The following is a 20052-nucleotide window of genomic DNA, read 5'->3' on the forward strand; positions in this document are numbered from 1 at the left end:
TAATGTGAAGATGCAGATCAATGAAGAAAGAGCAAGGTGTAGAAGCACGTTTTCAAACATACAAAAGGACCTGAAGTGGATCCTAGAATGAGGAAAAAACCATGAACATGACTGGATGGAACACTGGAACAGCCTGCCCAGGGAAGTGGTTGTCACCATCCCTGAAGGTACTTAAAAGACATGTAGATGTGGCACTTAGGGACATGGTTTAGTGGTGGGCTGGGCAGTGCTAGGTTAATGGTTGGACCCAATGATCTTAAAGGTCTTTTCCAACCTAAACAATTCTAAGGTTCTGTGACCATCATAGCACCCCCTCTGACCCCATGAGAATGAAATCACCAACCTTAGGACCCAGGGGTGTAGGGGAAGGGTGAGCATAACACCAGGAAAAGGGGTAGAAGCAATTTGAACTGTATTATTATTCTTTCTTTATATGTAATAATTACATCTGGACTAATAATTGCTAGACTCCCAAGATTTCAGAAATGCTAACAATGCATTCTTGACTTTATATTATGTATATATATACACATACACACAAGGGGAGATGGGAGATCATATTTTTCTAATGAAAGGCTTGCAAGAAAGAAAATCAGAAATACATTCACAGCTACAACACTTGGGCTTGTCTCTCCTGGAGATTAAGGAGTCTGCTAGCACCAAAGGGCATGAAACGCATGTTGAAACTGACTTTTATCATTCAGAGGGTGGACAGACATGTCCACTGTACCAAACAGCTCTGGAAAAGAGATTGGACACATCCATTCATCATTCCCATGAGACGAAGTTTGCTGTAGTAGACAATCAAATTAACTGCTGAATCTAATTTACCCAATTTCTTGTTAATTCTCCTATGGGTTGATTATTAAGCCTGACAAATTCCAGCCCCAAAGTGCTTTGCTTGAAAAAATAATAATTAGCAACAGGAAGAGGGAGTGAAACTTGGGACTCCACAATAGGTGTGGAAACCATTGTTTTATTTTCAGAAACAGAGCAAATGATGCAGCTTTGTAACTGCTTCACTGGTTTTGTTTAAGTGTAATATTTCAGAGGATGTGAAACTAGGGAATAAAAAGCACTTAGTAGAATAGAAACCAATGGAGCAGTGCAGGAGAGCTGTTAACATTTCATTTTTTTGCCAGAAACTAGACACACTGACCACTCATTAAAATCTGTTTGCTGCTGGACTGAGTAGCTAGTTAAATACCATAGCCAAAGGAGCTTTAAAGGCCACACTCTCAGCAAAAAATGCTTGTCACAGTTCAGGGCTCTTCAATCCTGTCTAACCTGCCCCACTGCCTTTGTGCTGGGCAATGCTCCACAACATTTCAGCCCAGGGTTAGCCCAATATTTACAGCATGTCCCTCTCTTTCACCGGAGAAGCCATCTGTTGAGGTGACTCCAGGCTCTCCTCAAAGCTCAAAGACCTGTGGTTGGTTTGTTTTAGCTTTTTGAGCTCTGTGTACACATTTCACTAGGATCTAGGTCAGAAAATGGTGCTTGAAGAAGAAAACACAAACAAGGCGCCAAAAGAACTTGAGAATGATTTGTTGATCACAACCCACAGACTGTAACATGAGGGCTTGATTGCTGAGGTGCTTTTCAGTGGTGACTCTGGGCCTGTTTCAAGAGCATGTACAATTTTCAGATGGCTCAAAATGGCAATTTTAATAAATTTTGAGGGACTGGCCTCCTTTGCATTCACATGGTAACTGCTGTTCATGGGATTGCTGCCCAGCTCTTAAACCCAAACCCTCTATGACTGCCAGGAGAGGGTTTTCATTAGACAGCCCATGTCTCTAGCCTTGCCTTCTGCTGAACTTCTGCCAGAAACAGAAGCATTTAGCACCTCCTGGTGCTCTTTGCAAGACTTTTTCATCAGCTAAACTTTGACTGATGGCAGTCTCACCACAGCAGACACAGGCTGCATTTACTATGCAGCTGCATTTATTGTGAAGCACTGACTCGCTATGATACTCAATTCTGCTAATTGGTCCTCAAATAAATCATCCACCTGACTGTGGACAAGATTCTAGAGCTGTCAGGACAAGCCAGAGAAAACCATTAATTATAGAAGAGCTGAGTTCTCCCTCCACGGATTTTCAGAGAATAAGAGCAAGAGGATCAGAGGTCAGGCTTTGCCAGGCAGAAATTGCAGCAACTCTATTGGGACTACTTGCACAGTACGGTGGAAACCAGGACCAAGTGTTTTAAGCTTTCTTTTAAAGAAAGAAGAAAGATCATAAATCTACTAATTTTGAGATCCCAAGGGTATTACTGAGATCATATGTTTGGATCTTTTGTGCAACACAGGCCAGGCTGGGTTATCCACTTGTGCACTGTGGTCAACGTGGAGAGAGTCCTCTCACTTCTTCACTTTAGCCCTTTATACACGTCAAACTGAGCTGTCAATAAGCTCAATAGTGTAGGACAGTGCTTAAAAGCATGTTTTGGACATTGCACCTAAATGAATGTTCTCAGCTGGGGTTCAGAAGAGTGTCAGTAATTACATCTGAACTACAGTGCTCCTTTCACAAGATCTGGGTATTCACTGGATGAATCTGTGAGATGGAGAATTTTCCTTTGGCAAACTATGTCCATGCTTAATTAGCTTTGTCTATAAAAAACTGTACTTATTACCAGTTAAGAGTATTTCTACAAGAACTAGAGAAATGTCCATGGGAAAAAGATTACTTCTTTTCTGTTTCACCCCAGTTTGTCTACTTTATGATTTAACTTTTTATCCCCACTGAAACCAACCAGTCAGGCAAAATAACAGCTCCTCACAGCTGATAAACAAATAGATTTGGGAAAAGTCTAAAATATTTGACCTTCACCTGTCTCCAAAAGTCATGACATAGGTCATTGCCTCATGACCACATTCATAAGGTGTAAGGACTGCAGTCCTTAGCTGAACTACACCACCACCCCATGACACACCCTGAACACTGTCTTCAAGCAAATCTTCATGACAGAAAATCCACTGCACTATGGATTAACTTCACTTAACTAGAATGTTGAAAAAAAATATTCCAAGATTTCATTTTTCATTAGAAACACCTGAGTCACTGATTTTCAGCCTTGACTTTCATCTCCTGGATCCTCTCATCCAGAGAGAAGAAAGATTATGCTATATAGCCCCTTTGTGCTTGTCCTTTTCATACACTTTGCCACCTCCCCTTTGATTTTAATTTCTCTAATGCTTGTTGAAATAGTATCAATAACAAAAGGTAAAGTAAAAAAACCAAGGTAAAGTAATTTAATTGAGTTCTCCCCTGAACTGACAGAAAGCTCTCAAAACACCACGTTTCTTTTAACAGGTCTGTATAGTCCCTGGGGTACCAGACCCACCTCATTTGAAGCCAGTGGCAATGCTCTCATTGACTTCACTGGGTCCAGCTCAGGACTGATGCAGTTGCAAACCAGAGGTCCAGGTCTCTGTGGCCCTATCCAAACTCAGTTCAAGGTATCCCACAGCACAGGCACAGTGGATTTTGCCTCACATGGTTACAAGGAGCCACTGACCTGGTGGCCTCTGATCTCTGGCAGAAACAGTGGGACACAGCTGTTTTGCCACCCCTGAAAAAAGTCACTCATAAAACACCCACTAACATCAGATGCCAGGGGGGTTTAAGGCATAACACAGACTCCTCATGTAGAAAAACAAGACTTTTTTTATCACTTAAAGTGTTGTTATTTTTTTACAGCTCTGAGCTGCCTAGATGACTAACTCTTCACAACTAAACTGAAACTACATCATAACATTGTTGCAGCAGCTTCTGATATTTTAAAAGGCAAAGTTGAAGGAAATGCTCAATCTAAAAATGAAGCCCCAGTCCCACAGGGAGATGGTGAGAGGTGATTAAAAAGTAAGCCAGTTGCAGATGAATGTTGATTTGAATTGGAGGTGAAAAAGCAGCAGCTTTTGAATATGAAGTGACAAAGGGGCTCTCTGGCATATATATGTAAAAGTATATATGTATATGCTATACCTTGTTCATGCTGACGTGCAGGGCTGGCCATGGTCCAACTACCTTCACACTCTCCGTTTCTATTTTCTTCAGATGAGAAGTTTCATCATAAAGAAGGGGAAGTCCTGAGCTCAGTTCTAAAAAGATTCCCAAAAGAAAGAAAGAAAAAAACACAGTCTGAAGGGATGCTACAGAAGAACTGCAGAGCAAGACACTCAACTGCATTTGCAGAGACAGTGGTCAGCAAACCATCTTCCCTCTAAGACCCTCCAAAATGTTTCATAATTATGTCTGTTGGGTCATTTTGCCTTCTTCTATTTAGCAAACAATTCCTCCCCCTCCTCCTTCTTGCCCATCCCTTCATTTCAGCAGGGCTTTTGCCAGATTTGGGCTAGATACTTCTCTCCTTACCTCCCGCCCTCCAGCCCCCTTATATTCTAAAACTCAGTTGACACCAGAGGGATTATTTATGCAGCCAAGGTGCCACTCTCAGAACATGTGATGTGTAAAGAGATCAGAGTATAGCTTTTGGCTTCTCTCAAGACGTCTTTATTTATATGCCAGCCTCTTTAAGACTGTTGTCAGGAATTTGCTGTGCTTTGTCAACAAAGATTTTGAGCAAGCCACTGACATAGAAAGACAAGAAAAAATATTTTTTGAGACAGTCCTGAAAGGTCTCTGACAACATCTTGGGGATGGTGTGGCATATATATGTATATTGGCAAGTACTCTGAGAAAAATAACCCTCATCGTGTGATGATTTACCTAATCTTTGCGTCCGCCTATATTTCTTTTTGCCATGGATTTTTGGTAATAACAGTTGGGAACAATCTGGTAATCGCTGGAGTCTGATTCAAAGCCCAGTGAAATCAATAAAAGCTTTGCACTGACTGCAGTTTGGTTTGGATCAGGTTCTTTAGCTGTCCTAAGAATATTAAATATTACTCACTCAAGATCTAATTCTACAGCTGTTTAAATATACATTAAAGGCTTTGCTGACTGAAGAAAAACTGCTAAAACCAGCTTATAGGGATATAAGCAAAAAGCTGTTTTTGGCATTGGTGAAACATTATCAGACCCTGAGGTAATAATGTCCTAGAAAGGGTTACAATATCAGCATTGACCTCCCCTTGGTGGTCTCTCATCACAAGTTAGTGATGCCAGAGTTCCGCATTTCTCACATCACAGCTGCTGCTGTGGACTTGAGACTGTGAAACTGCCCAATGATACCCGGGAATAAATTACCACAGCCGTAAGATAAGACACGATGATTGTTTGGTTGTTGTTTTTTTTTTTGAAGAAACAGTCATTCTACTCTCCTGTTGAGAAAGAACATAGAGGGGCAAAACTACCTTATTTAAATTATTCAAGTTTGCTATGATTTAAAACTGACTTCTAAGTTGGTTTTTTTTGTTTAAAGGGAGAGCTCTGGAAAACAAGCTAGACAGTTTAGCCTTTTAACTCCACCTTGAAAACAGATTTTTAAAAAGGCAAAAAATTGAAGTCCTACAAAAGGCATACATTTCCTGAGTCAGCATTAAGTCTTGGCAAAACTAGGCTTTCATTTCAAGAAAGGATCTGGCAGCACTGTGGTTTTTCAAAGCACTGTTTTCAGCCTGAAACTCAGTCTGTATTACGCCATTCTCTGCTCTGGGTTACACAAGGACTTTTGTAGTGAGCAGTTCAGGAATAAAGGATGTCTTTTTTTAAGTGATAACCTGCAAGCTCACACCAGAGTTCAAGAGGCAAACTGGGCCCCCTCTTCTCATTCACCATTTTCCATCATAAAAATTCTGCAAGCTACCTTGCATACTTGTTGGCATCTGCTTTCAGTGATAGCCCCAGCTGTTGCCGGTGGATCTGCTCATGTGTACCTGATAATCCATGCACAATGTTGCCATGCCAATTAGGCTTAGCGAGCGGCTCACCCTCTCTGGCGAGGCTGGCGCGGTAAGGCTAACTGCTGTTGAATACAGCAGTCCCTGTGAATACACAGGGGAAGAAACTCTGCTGCAGTGTACGTTAGCTTTGAGGTGAAGGGCAGCATCGCAAATACAATTATCAGGCTGAATGCAGGAAAACAACCTCTTCTGCTGAACTGCCTTCATAAACATGTGTCGGATTTGTTTCACTGGATTTCACTTCTTCCAGTAATTGAAGTAGACAAATTACTTGGAATGTGAAAAATCAGGTAAGTCTGGGCCAGGTTTGTTTTCTGTAACAAAATCCCAGGCCATGTGTTTGCTGAGAAACATGCACCAGTATTTAAAGGTATGCCCTGGCTGGGCATACTGTCGATTCTCTCTCTCCTTGCCCATGTCCTCCGAACTATGCTGGAACTTTGACATTTATCAGAATAGGTGTAAGTGGAGGAAAGGCAGCTGCTTTCTCCCTCTCTCAACCCAATGCTGGGTACATATCAGTGGGTCACTCCACGTTCCACTTCAGATGAACTTAAAACCACCTCAGAGTTCAGAGATGAGTCCAGTCCACAGGAACTGGAATAAGTCACAAACACCCATGGTCCCTTGGAAAACCACAAGGTAGACAAACTGAAGTGCTGGTGTGCACAGCCTCATGGGAAGGTTTCCACTAGAATAGCACATTCCCCCCATGAGACCTTTTGGCTCTCCAGGCATTTCCACTCAAGATATTTTGGTTGCAAGCACTCCCTGAGAGTGTCCCCAGGTTAGTGACCACTTACTTCCTAGAAACACTTTCCCATCATTGGCCTTTCCACACAGCCTGGAGACAGACATCAGTCCCCTGTGTCCCCACATGCCTGACGCAGACCCCTGATAGTGTCTCCTCTCTGCCTGAGTTTTTGTTGTCCCACACAGTCTGCCATGTATGCCATCCTAGATAACCGACTGACAGCCAGCATGCTCCTAACCATTTCAGCACATACACTACAAGCCTCTTCCACAGGCTCTCCGCAAGACGGTTTTCTCAGCTGAGATAGCCTGAGCAGCATTTTAATGAGTCCATTAAAAACAAACCAAACCAAAACAAGCCCACTGAGCACCAACCTTGAAAAGGTACCCAGGCCTGTCACCCCAAACTATAAGTGAGTAAATTTGATTCTGTTATGAGGGAAGAGATCCTATCCATACTGGCACCGCTCTAATGGCATAAATATGCCAGGTCTAACTGCAGACTGGCCTTTCAAGGGAAATCAGCTTTGTGCCTCCGGCTGGATGCATGGGTATGGGTCTCCTCAGGGGATCAGCAATGGGTGGCCGTGGGACAGCATGCCTGCATTAAGACAAGCCAGTGCTCGGCATGCACAGCTGCCTGAACAGCTCGGCCAGACACAGCTGGCATGCCCGCCCCACAGCCTCCCCTCAGAGGTGTTCCATCCCTTTCTGTTCCCTTAGAGAAACTGAGAATTGGCATATGGCGCTATTGGCATTAGGTCATGTCAGAAACCAGCACCGATTCCCTTTTCTCTAACCAAATAGTTAGCATGAACCAGCCTGAAGCAGACAAAATGAAGAGAAAGGTAAATCTATCTCCAGGAATAGGTGCTACAGGCACGTCCTGGCTGTTGAAGTCCCCTTCAGAGCATTGCAGCTGCTGGACAGGCTGGGGAGGCTGTGCCCTGCCAGCTGTGCGGGGTTTGGGGGAGGAAGCTCGTCCTCCCCAGGCCTGGGGGGACGCAGCCTCTGGGGCTCCACATTTCGTCTCACAGGTAACACTCACTGGGCACAAAGAGAACTGCTCCTGACATTTACCCTTATGATTTCCCAAGATTTTTCTAAGGTTATTTCAGCAATAAGGAGGAGTAGGAAAGCAGTGCAGCCTAAGAGGAGACAGAGCTGGAATAAACACCCTGGACTGTGTTTTTTGCTGTTGTTTCTTTAATCACCTTCTACTCTACAGGTGGGCCTGGCTTAGTGGGGCCCATGGCAGGGCTGGGGGGAGCTGGAGACCGGCCCCACTGCAGCATCGCTGGGGCAGAAGCTGAGGCCCTGGGGGGCTGACGGGGGACCTTAGGCAGGACGGGAGGAGCCCCCAGGAGCGGGACAGGGGCAGCAGGGCCTGCCATGCCCTCAGGGCTGGGACACTCAGCAGCAGCATAGCTGGCTCTGACTGGATTTCCTGGCATGCTTCAACTCTAATTTGGGAAAGAAAAAAATATGGGCTGGCACACCCCCCAGAAAGGTCACTGCCTCCTGCTGCACCAGGCTGACAGCCCGGGTGAGGCTTTCCAGCTCTGCTTGGCCGGCATCCCCCTGCCACCAGCGCTCAGCCACTGCTCATGGCAGCCCTGTGAGCGGCCGGCCGAGGCCCAGCAGCTCCACGGCCAGGACGATCAGCCCAGCAGCTACCCAACAGGTGGTCTGCACCACCCTCTCCCATGGCGCCGGTTGCTGCAGACCATGGCCAAGATGCGGCACAAGAGTGCCCAGCAGGCCGCTCCAGGCCTCTGTGGCAGCACCAGGAGGGGAGAGGCCACGCTGGCGGTGTGCCATGCCAGCCCCATGCGCTTCCCAGAACGAAGGTACGCCCGCGTGGAGCGTACAATCAGTGAAAGACAACATGTCTCCTGGAGGTCGCTCTTAAGGGAGCAGCTTCACTGAAAGCCCCAGCAAGCAATTGGTATTGCTGCTTAGGATTCCCTTCCTTAAACGTCTACAATGCCTTGCATTTTATTTCTTGAGCTTCCCTCCTAAAAACTGTTATCTCCCTCTCCCTGGGAAAGAAAATTAAAGAACACATTTCTGAGTTTCCGAAAAAAAGTCTGATTAAAGTGCATGTGTGGGTAGATGCCTGTGCATTACTGCTGAGGTGGGACAGCCTACAGTCAAGGTCACCCAGCACTGTCCATTACAAGATCCTGGTTTCAGGAATTTGAAAGTGGTCAGATTAACTGGCCAGGCTGAAAGTTTCCATAATGGATTGCCTATCTCAGGGTGATTTACAATTATAAAGGCAAAAATTGGGCAAAGGAAGAACTTATCATCCATTTGAGGCAAGGAAAAAATAGAACATAACTTGTTTTGCCCATCTTCTGAAATTCTTACACAGCTTCAGCATCTCACACACTGCAGAGTGCAGAGATTATAAATTTGGAGAGCAATAATTAGGACCGATTCATGGCAGGGATGTTTCTTTTCTAGTTCCTGTGTAAACCTACAATCATTTGGTCAAGCTATGTACCCTTAAAAAAGCCTGTACATGTTCAGCAGCAGATACTTATGCCCAAACTCCCCACGGTTGCATCAGGAACAGATAGGCTTCTCTCCTCTTTGCTTTCTACAAGCCAACAATTTCTCTACTGAGCAAGAAAGCATACTCCAGTCGTGGTAGGTAAGGCTGAGCAGGAATTATTCCCATTACCCGAATTAAGAGCAAGATGCTGTTTGCCAGTGCTCCAAAATTTCTGCTGTTTGCACCCAGACATGAAAGCAAGAATCAGATCCAAACAACAAGGGCTGAAGGCCAGCTGGGCAGATCAGCAAAAGACAATGGCAGATGAGGATAGGTTTGTGAAACTATACAAATAAATAGTAACAATGAAAAAATAGCCTGTGCCAAGTGGCTAGAGGCTCAGTATCTGTGACTAATTGGGTATTTGTTCAGCTAGGGAACACCAATCTAACACCAAATCCCGTCACCCTGTAGCAAGGCCAGGAAATTGTAAATCTTGTCTCATTTGCACATACTACAAAGTTAGCAAATAATAACAGGAAGCATATTCTTCAAGGAGAAAAACCGAAACATGTATTGTTTTCCTTTCCTTTGCCTCCTTGCCAGAGAGAAACCTGAAAGCAGCACAGTTACTGAAATGACATTCATTGCAGTGGACTTACTGTTTGGGTTTGGAACTCCAGAAACAATGTCTTTGCTGTCGGGAGCAAGGGCGCCATAATTCGTGTGGTGGTGATGATGACGGTGGTGGTGGTGATGCCTTGCAGGCATTTTTGTGGTATATGGTGCTCCACCGTTCTCCTCAATGTTGAACTGATGCAGATCACTGTTGTTCAAGGGATAGCTACAAAATAAATTCAGTTCAAATTAGAGCAGTAAACAGTAGGACAAATTGTACTTTTGAAGAGATTTTCTTGGGAAAGAAATGCACAGCTTTTTTGTAAATAAAATTTTTAGCAAAGTATATCCCAATTCTTTACAGTTTTCTGTTAACAGGAGGCTCATAAGGTGAGGAAAAAGGATGCCTCTGCTTGTTTGGCATGACTTTAATATCAGAATTAATTTTTATTTTACAATGACACGGTCTCTGCTAGACTCTTATGCCGAGTCAAATTCTGACTGACTTGCAGAATACGATTCTCAAAACCATCAAAATTTGTCCTGTAGGAATTTGCAACTTCACCAGGGATAGGAAAGTGGTCAGGCAACAAACAATAACTCCTTTAAAGTTGTCAAAAGAGCAGACCAAGGAACAGTCCCAGAATAACATTACATTCCTGAGAAGGTTTGTGCCTCCAAATTTACAGTGCAAAATAGCTGTATGAAAAACTTGTGACTTAGGAAAAAATGGAGAAAGATCCCATTGATAATAAAAGGTTTTGCAGGTAACAACATACAAAACAGCACTTGGTCAAAAAGGAATCATATCTGTGCTGGTAAACTAATTGTTGGGCTTTTTTGCATATATTTAGTTAGGAGATTAACTTTTGTCAGTCTACAATATATGGAGAAATGGAGACGCGTTGAAATTTTAATTCATCATCTCTAACTCAGAGGTGTCAAATGACACTATTGATTTTCTTCAGTAGTTTTAACTGGTGCCATTATTGTTTGAAATGATGATGAATTTCTAGAAAATTTATTTTCTCTCCATGCCAGCAACCAAAAAAGACTGAGATAACTCTACACAGATACTGCAAATGACTTGAATGTGCTTTCCTCAGAGGAGTCCTTAAAATTTTTATAAGGTTTTAACTTACTCTATAGCATTGCATTAGACAGTAGTTGCAGTAAATCAATTCATTCCAAGGAAAGATGAATCCCCTGCCCGTTTGAAAAATGCTGAAGAAATTATATCTTCAGCTGCATGGGTTTTCAGTTTGCTTTTATTACTAATGGCAGCTGAAAACCTGACAATATGGAATAAAGACAAACAGAATAATTAAAGGAACAATGAATAAATTATACCTAGCTACTTGCTACATATGTTCTCTGCAGATTACTTACTGATTCAAAGCAAAATTAACCAGTCATCTGCAAACACATCTGTATCATTTCCAAAGATATGCTGAAGCACGCAACTAGGTTACATCATTAATAACCACTGTCTTCTTAGTAATAACTTCTGACAACATGAGGTTTTTGACTGGGTAGTAATTGAATAACACTTTTATGCTGGATAACTTTATGAAAGCAGGAGGCAGGGAGGGGAATGTTGTGTATATTAATCTTGGCAGGTTCCTGGCATGTAGCAATGACTGCCAATAAAGGCACTTCTGATGCCTTATTTGCCTTAAGGAAACAATACAAATAGGTGTCTGATCAACAGGGGACAGCTTTGGTGAGCTCAGATAGTCCAGAACTGGCCTGTCTTTTGAAACTGCACTATATCTTCACTGTTATAATCAAATCAAGCAAGTGCCTACCAGGGGAAAATGGTACAGGCTAATGAGATTGCACACTAATTGTAACAGCTCTCCTGCACTCTCCCTTCAAGCGCCTTGGATTGAAGTGACATTTTTGCATTTTTTTGACTGAGATGATAGCTGGTTTTGTTCATGCAGTTAAAACTCTTATTAGAAATAAGATCAGTTTTGGGCTGGAGCCTCAGCACATCCTTTTTTTCAGTCTATGATTCAATTTTTTTTCAAGACACAAAACGCCACATGCTTGGGAGTTGCTTTCATTTCACCTGCTGGCAGGCTGGTTTAGCAGATTTTCGACTGGTCTCTTCAAAATTAATGAGATCACACCAAATCCTTACATTGACTCCTCATATTGCTATGGGCATGAGGTAGCTTCCATGCTTAAAATGGGAATGAACTGAGCAACCAAATGAGCCAAAACCCCTCTGGCACAAGGTTAAATGTGCACCAAATTCTCTAGACGTATTTCTTGACTGTCCAGAGAGGAGAGCTCACACCATGTAAAATGCAGGGAGACCATTACTTCAAAGGAGTAGAGAGCTAGCCCAGCAACGCTGATGTTCAGGTACGCACTGAAATCCTCGAGGACAGTAAGTCACAAAGCTCCAGACAGGATGTCTATACCCAAGCAGTGCACTCATGCGAAATCCCATGTTGAAACTGCTGGCCCACTTAAAATGATGCAGTCATCTTCACTCTTCCAGGGCTGACAGCAACTAACAGATACTGAGGCAAACTCATCTCAGTGGTTGGTCAATTCTGATGCACACGGGGTTGGGCTGAGGAAGACTTTCGCACCCATACCCTCACTACTAGACTGATGAGTTACTGAACAATCATAAACAACAGGGCTTGCAGCAGCCCCAGAGCCAGTCTACTAGTTGACAGTACCCAAACAAAAATATCATGAGTAGTCCAAATCCCTTTTCCATGTACTCTCTACTATATAATTTATGGGCACACTGGACATCCTAGTCCAATTTCTACAAGGTGGCATCAATACTACCACATATCACATCTATTTTTCACTTATTTTTCTGTTCTTCCACCGTCTTAAATCTAGAGACTTGAGACTTTTCCACTCATTGCATCTTTTTGATATTAACTTTTCTTTCTACTGCTTGCTTCTGTCTGGGTTACCTGAACAGATAATGTGCTCATGCATCCTTCCCAACCCATCGATGCAAATAAATCACTAGTTTCAATGAACCAACTTTCTGACCATATCCTAAGCCCTCCAGGCTTTCATACTTGCTCCCCAGACATCAAGTAATGCTCTCAGACTATGTGCATACATGGGCGGGTATCAGTTTCTATCCTCTTTCTTCTTTTCTTTTGGCTCTCCTAATATGACAATGTTACACCTTTGTTTTACCTTTCAATAGTCAATTGGCTGTCCTGCAGGTTTCCTCTTTTTCCTCTGTTATTTACCTCTGCAGTTTTCTCAACAAGCTCCAGCTGCTTCCTATACAACCAACTCCTGCCCTTCAAGGAAAATGAGGCAGGGCCCTACAGGCTATTATATAAAGGAAGAAAACATTTCTTCCTTCTCTGTGCCTCCCTCAGGCAAAGCACTCCTGAGAATTCAGTTACCAGAGGCTGAACCTTCAAAACAGCCACTCAAAGTTCACAAGACACTTGGGATTGCCTTTAGCCTCAAACTTAAATAATTACTTTCTTCTGACCAAAAGGGCAGCATATTGAGGAACAGAGCAAATAACATGTATCTTCTGATTATTTTTTCCATTTAAAAAACTTTATTTACATTACTAGTCCTCTATCCCAATTTTATACTCCTCACCCTTTGCTTTGAAAGCTATTTCCAGTTGATATTCTTACATTTCATGTGCTCCAGCCATCTACTGCCTTACCAAACCATGCCTCTAGCGTACAACTCACACATACAACAGTATTAAGAGATCACAGAAAAATGGGGAACAGAAAGCTATTTCAAAGACTGAATTATCCACCTCTCCCCTCAAAACCAAACTAAGCAGGCCTATGTTACCCCAACTGATCAGCTGAACTGAATCTTCAACACCTTCACTAGCAGAGACTTCATGACTTCCCTGTGCAATCAATTTCAGTGTCTCACCACGCCTACACTTACTTTCTTTCTTTGTCCTGTCACCTTTACTACAATTTAAGCCTACTAAAGAGCTTTGAATTCTTCAGTTGTCCCTCACAGGTCACAAACTTCCTACAGTTCTGATATGTCTTGCCATCCCCATCTGCCCAGCTGCCCCCTCCTCTGCCTCTGACATGTGGTGCTCAGAACAGGGCACCCCATTCCAGTTGAGGCCTTGCAAATGTATTGCAAAGAGGAAGGGTTGATTCCGTGTCCTACGGGATCTACTGTTTATACACTGGAACATGACATTTGCTTTTCCTTAAATAGCCTGGGGTTGACTCATGTTCAACTTCTGATCTGAAAGAACACCAGATCCTTTCCTAAACTGGCCAGGTTTCCACTCCCAAAACCTCAGCTATGAAACAGGTTCCTACCTAACAGCACAAACATACTATCATTTCTCCTGAGCTGTGTCCTAAACTTTCTTGTGTGCTAAGATCAGAACCCATTCAGGACTTCTCTGTCATCCATGACAGGCCTGGTGTAAGAGGACTTCCCATTTTGGTGCAACCTGAGTAACAAGAGATTTTTTAAAAAAGTAATCACCTTCCCATACCATCCTCATTCTCCTGTAGAACATAACCATGTAGCCCTGCATAAAACACCTTTCACCCGTTTCAGAGCAGGCTTACTCCTCCACCCTGTCCGTGTCCCCTTCTTCCACACTCTTCTTGTAGGCATCTCCCATCCGGCTGAAGTTACACTTGGAGAGCAAATGGTGGGCCTCTATTCTCTCCCCTCCTTGGGGAGGTGGGTGGGGCAACAGCAGAAAGCAGACTCAAACTATTGTGCCTCTTGGGTGACTCTGCATTGAGTTTAGACCCTCCCTGCTATAGCTGAACAGTGGTATAAAAAAATCCCAGGCTTCTAGGTCTGGTTGTGACAACTAACCTTCAACAGTTACCACACCCACCTCTATTCTTTGCTTTGAACACTGCTTCTGCACCAAACCACTGCAAGTGTCTAACATTTAAAAATCCTCAAACTTTACACAAACATCTTCACAACCCCTCTCAATCCTCCCCCATCTGCAGCTCAGAGCAAGTCTGATGGTGATTTGCGCAGCTTTCGGCAGCTCAAATCCACACTGCAGGCTTTGTGCTGAATGTGTTGGGAGGCTCCCCCAACCACTTTGCTCCCTAATAGGAGACAGTTCACCCATCACCATATTGTAACTATACCTTCTCCAACTCAAAATGGGCTTTAGATGTGCTCCCAAATGGCAGTCAGTGTTAAAGTGTATGTTAACGTGTATGTGCATTAAAGTGCATCCATGGAGGAAAGACTCTCAGAAGTCTAATGAAAGCAGCCATTGTGCATGAAGCTTCAATGTGGCAGCTGGGGGGATGAGACTTAACAGCTATGTTAAGCCAAACTTTCATTTTTGGGGCTTAATCTCTCCTTTTGGGGAAAAAAAAAAAAAAAAAAAAAAAAGACAAGACTTTGGGTTTATTCCCTGCCCAAGCTTCAAAAGCAGTTAAAAAAAACCCAAACAAACCCAACTGAATTTTTAGTCAAACTTAAACACATTTAGAATCTCACACACCCCTTGTGTTTACACTTCATGTAAAGTGGCACAAAGAGCCTAGGAATTTTGCATACTCTGGAAAATACCCCATGGAGAGGAATGAAGAGGAAAGGTGGAGGGGATAGGAAAAAGGTAGTGTTCTGCATGAGTATCAATTAATGGCCAGAACCATTGGACTGAAGCAAAAGACTTTGAGAGGACCCAGCGTTATACAAGAAAGGAACACAGACCACAGCAGGAGGACTTCTCATAAAAGAGAGAGGATGCAGTTTCATTTTTGCAGCCAAGGATGAGGACATATAGAAGCAATGAGTGTTCTTAAGTAAAGGAGGATTGGCATCATTAAAAAGAAACTTATGGTATTGGTTTTTTCCTGCACCATGTAGCCAGGATCTCTTTACTGGCCAGAACTGGCTTCCTAAACCGTGAGAAGTATAACTCAAGCTGGCAGTGCTGTTACACTTCCATGCTCTGCCCTGGACACCAGCAGACGACAGGAGAGCTGGCCCATTTGCTTCCTTTAGGGAAGGCCTGGGAAGATGTGTTGCCAATTTCTCTCCCTGCTGCCAGGGATGATCAGCAGTCCCCATCCATTCCTAGGGACACCTCAGAAAGCAGAGAGGGCAGCCAGCAGCCTTCTCCCAGACAGACAAACCAACCATGGAAAGAGAGAAAAAGGCGATGGGGAAATACATATTCAGAAATGGTGACGGGAACAGGCAAAATTTCTCCTGTAGGAGATAAAAGTATATGCAGCAGCTTCCTGCTGAACTAAGTTTTGAAGCAGGAGTAATCTGGAATTCTCCACAAAAAGAACAGAGCCTGCAGCAAAGCATGTTCCAATAAAATACCAAGAAACAAATCTTGACTCAACAAAGCCATTGTCCTCATAGATTTCACCTTATCTACATAAAGATCATTAAAAAAATACTGCCTTGCACTACTGTCATGCAAAATATGCCCACTGGGGAACTAAACTTGCTCATCTTCATTTACAAATGGTTTTAATTAATGATAACGACAGCTAATGGTATTTAATCACCTGTCAAAAAAATTCATTGTCCCAGATCTCCTTGCAGATGAGAAGAACTCTGAAAAGAAGACACAAAATTTTCTAAGACAGATGAAATCCTCCCCCAAGTCAGTGCTGTCTTCCCCTTTCAGTCACAGGCAGACAATGTATGCCTGTCCTTGGGAAATAAAACAACTCGGGGTGGCTAATACAAGCAAGCTAACTCAGGTTAAAATAGGAGCAAAACCAAGTGAGGAACTTAAGTCCTCCCAGACAGCCTGCAGCTGATCTTGGGTTGCTAACCACGCTAGAGCCTTTTCCACCACTTAACCCATTAAATAACTCAGGCCCATGAGCTAAGCACATCCCTGTCTCTCCTTTCCTCACTATCACATACCTGCCAAAGCATGCAGACACAGAAAGAGGCACAGGCCTGGCTAACAGAGGAGAACATGAGAAACCACGGGAAGTGACAGAAGAAATAGCTGGACATGACAGATAAAAGCATAAGCAGCTAACAGATGTTACGGAGCGTGCCCTGAAGGATTGCTGGATTTCACAGCTAGTTATGGGAGAGCTACATGAGAAATGGCCAAACTTCACAGAGCACCGGAGGAGGGGAGTATCAGGGACTTTTTGGTGAGAACAACTTTGCAGGGCCAGCACTGCCTAGGAAACCATATTGGTAATACTGCATGAGGTCCAAACTACCTAGGTAGCCTTGGGAAATTTGCATATGGACTTCACAAAACTGGGAGCAATTCAGGGAAAAAGCAAGGGGTAACTGAGAGGAGACAAGGTAAGGGAAGGAGAGAATCCATGTACATCAGGGAAGAACAAGCATGGGAAAATGAAGAGGAGGGAGAGAAAAGGGACCAGTCACATGTAAGAAAGCTGCTGGTCAGCATGCTTGGCTGGTCAAGCCTCGATCTCTGCAGTCTAGGCTTCTTAACTATAGTCCTATTTTCTGGGGGAGGGGTGTGTATGCATACAGGATTGAGCTTGCTGTACTGCCCCATGTTCGTGTGCTACTGTTTGTGTCTGCGGGTGCTGGTAAAGGCACTGCTCTCCACCTCTTTGGCTCTGCATGGCTGGCTGCATGTGTGCTCTATGTGTATTTACAGCTCTGGAATACATGCTCGGCATCTGTACAGGCTGGGCTCAGAAACCAGGAACTACAGCAGCCTCACATCTAGCAGATTAGAAAGGTGAAACCACTTTAGCCTTAAAGTCAGTCCACTGGATTTGGCTTCCCTTAATAATATGCTCCCATCTTACAAAATCTCCTTTTTGCCTCTGTCCCTACACAGCTGAAACTCCTTGAAAAAAACATGTTTTTAGAGAAATTAGTAAAACTGTGGAAATTTCATGCTTCTAAATTATTCATATTCTGAATATGCCCTACAAAGAAATATGTGGTCTTCTGACTTTTCAGTAATTTGCCGTAACTTTAAAGTCCAGCGTGAACATACCTGACACCACTGCCACACAAATGACCTCATTTTAGGTTATAGATATCTGCCTTTTTTTAACACATTACCAGTAAAGCCACTGAACAGGTAGAGTGTGCAGCAAGTAAAAACTCTTATCAAGGCAGGACAGAATTTTCCACTTAGTTGCTCAGAAGACAGTATTAACAGGTAAAAGTAACAGAAAATCGATGACTTAACACAGCAAGGGCTTTCTCATTTACAAACTTGCCACCTGTCCTATCTCTGTTCTCACTGCAACACTTGGGCAACTCATCTGAGTTATAGCGAGAAACTGTTCATTTTATCTTAAAAGCAATTTTCAGAATTTTTCCTGAAGTCAGAAATTGAGAATGAGAGAGACATTAAATGCAACAGTAGAATCTGAAAATGAATGATAACAGAGCCCTCCTGGCCTCAAAATTTTGATACAGAAGCAGCATCCAGTTTGATATCCAAGTTCCTTGAAGCCTTGCTTCAAATCAGCCTTGCTTCTTGATTCAGTGAGCTCCAAGTGAAGACACAGATGCTGAAGTCTCAAAGCTCCCTTGCCTCTTTCATTCCTCTTCATTCCCACAGTCTCTAGCAGGCTTCATTGCTTTTCCAGTTCCTGCTATTGCACATTCTACTGCAAAACTTTGCTTCTCCTAAACCCTCTACCGGAGCTTTTTGTTTCCCTGGGCCATTTTTTTTTTTCAGAGCTCTTCCTTCCTTCCTGACTCCTACACACCTCATCATGAGAAAGACTCAGCTCGGGGACACCAAGATGCCAGCCCTGCTGTCTGTCAGGAAAGCCTCAAAATTCAGGGGCTTGGCCCCTGGAGATGAAACACAGCTACTTTGTCATCTGTTTAGCTACTGAGTTCATTGCTATGTCAATACACAATTTACAGAGCACTGGAGATGTATTAATGTTTTGTATTTCTACTTCTCTAAGATTCTCAAAATTGCAGAAATTGGTAATGGCAGGTAAACCATTGTGATTATAATTCCAGCACAGATTGTTAGGGGTTTAGTGAGGAAAAAATAGTCTACAAATAGTTAGCTTCTTATCTGTGATTAATTGTATTAGATCAGTACTACTACTAAGGTGTGGCTACTTCTTTCATTTTCTTCAGGGCGCAGAAAGTAAAGGATGTTCTTCATTGCCTCATTTAAAAAAAAATACTGTTTTTTATAATCCATCAACATCTGACATTGTTAAGCCAGGAACTACAGGTTTTCCAAACTGTTTCTGTATGAAATATCTGGTTATGCTTAATCCAATTCATCTTCATCTTTGATATGATGAGCTGCAGGTTTTGCTGTTGGATAGTTTAAACCTGAAGGTCATACCACTAGTGCCATGAAGAGGAAGAAGAAACAAGCACATTACAAACTTAGAAGATAGAAAATACAAAAATCAATCAAAAGTGGAAATGTAATTGTGGTGGCAATTTGAGAATAGAACCCAAGGGGCATTTCCACTGGTTCCCCAACAGCCCTAGATCAACATTGATCTTCATTTCAAATTGGCAGATTCCTCAGTTCTCAGAAGGTGTGATGACTAAGGCAGTCATCATGAACACTGCTTCTGCTAGAGAAAATGAACTAGATTGCTTCGGAAAAGATACATGCAACAGATCATGGAAGGTAAGATGCTACCAACCAAAAGTAGTCACCCCACAGAGTCAAGAGAAAGCCATTATTCCAGAAACACAATACAAAGAAGTAACATTGGGTTTAAGATATCAGGCTGGTGGGACCTCCCACCTACACCAGTCTGTGTTCCAAGTCTGCCAAGACTCTATCTGGAAAAAAAAAAAAAAATCACCACTTTCAAGAAAGTTGGATGTGAGATATAGTATTTGCAAAAAACACCACCTCTTCCTCCTGTTCAAAATTGAAGGTATATTACATGCAGAAATTAAAAGCAATATGCAAGTTATTACAGGCATGCTTGCATTTTCTGTAGCAACCTACTAGTATGTGCAGCAGACAGTGCACAGAGGCTTGACTTGTGGACTTTACAACTAAATTCAGATTAACGCTTGTGAAATCAACTGTTTGAAAATAAGTTATTTTGCTTTAAAGGACAGTCATGAAACAGTCATTAGTAAGCAGTGGAGAGCAGCATTTAGTCTGCAGAAGCTTTATTACTGGAAGTGACTCATATCAAAGGAGGAACGCCAGCTGAATCAAATTTTTATCTGCTTTTTGTGATGCAGTGGCAACAAGAGCAACAGCACGTGCACTCAGAAGGGAAGTCTATTTGGCCAGTCACTTCAAGGTACAACAGTACGTGGAAAACAAGGAAAGCCAAACAAGGTCTTCATCATTACCACACACTGCTTTGCAGTGTACTGCAAGAGGTAGATAGAA

At 43.0% G+C, this 20052-nt stretch overlaps 1 protein-coding gene across 3 annotated transcripts in view; it reads right to left on the minus strand.

Moving 5' to 3' along the window:
* EPB41L4B (erythrocyte membrane protein band 4.1 like 4B) overlaps window positions 1–20052 on the minus strand; it is a 180444-nt gene that overhangs the window by 66138 nt on the left and 94254 nt on the right. For all 3 annotated transcript variants that reach the window (XM_074875473.1, XM_074875463.1, XM_074875481.1), the window contains exons 16-17: window positions 9788–9969; window positions 3993–4108 (exon numbers count right to left, since the gene is read on the minus strand). In XM_074875473.1, coding sequence (XP_074731574.1) covers window positions 3993–4108; window positions 9788–9969 — 298 coding nt within the window. The remainder of the gene's footprint in view (window positions 1–3992; window positions 4109–9787; window positions 9970–20052) is intronic.

The sequence above is a fragment of the Strix uralensis genome, chromosome 1 (assembly GCF_047716275.1).
Source record: "Strix uralensis isolate ZFMK-TIS-50842 chromosome 1, bStrUra1, whole genome shotgun sequence".
In the NCBI taxonomy this organism is placed as follows: domain Eukaryota; kingdom Metazoa; phylum Chordata; class Aves; order Strigiformes; family Strigidae; genus Strix; species Strix uralensis.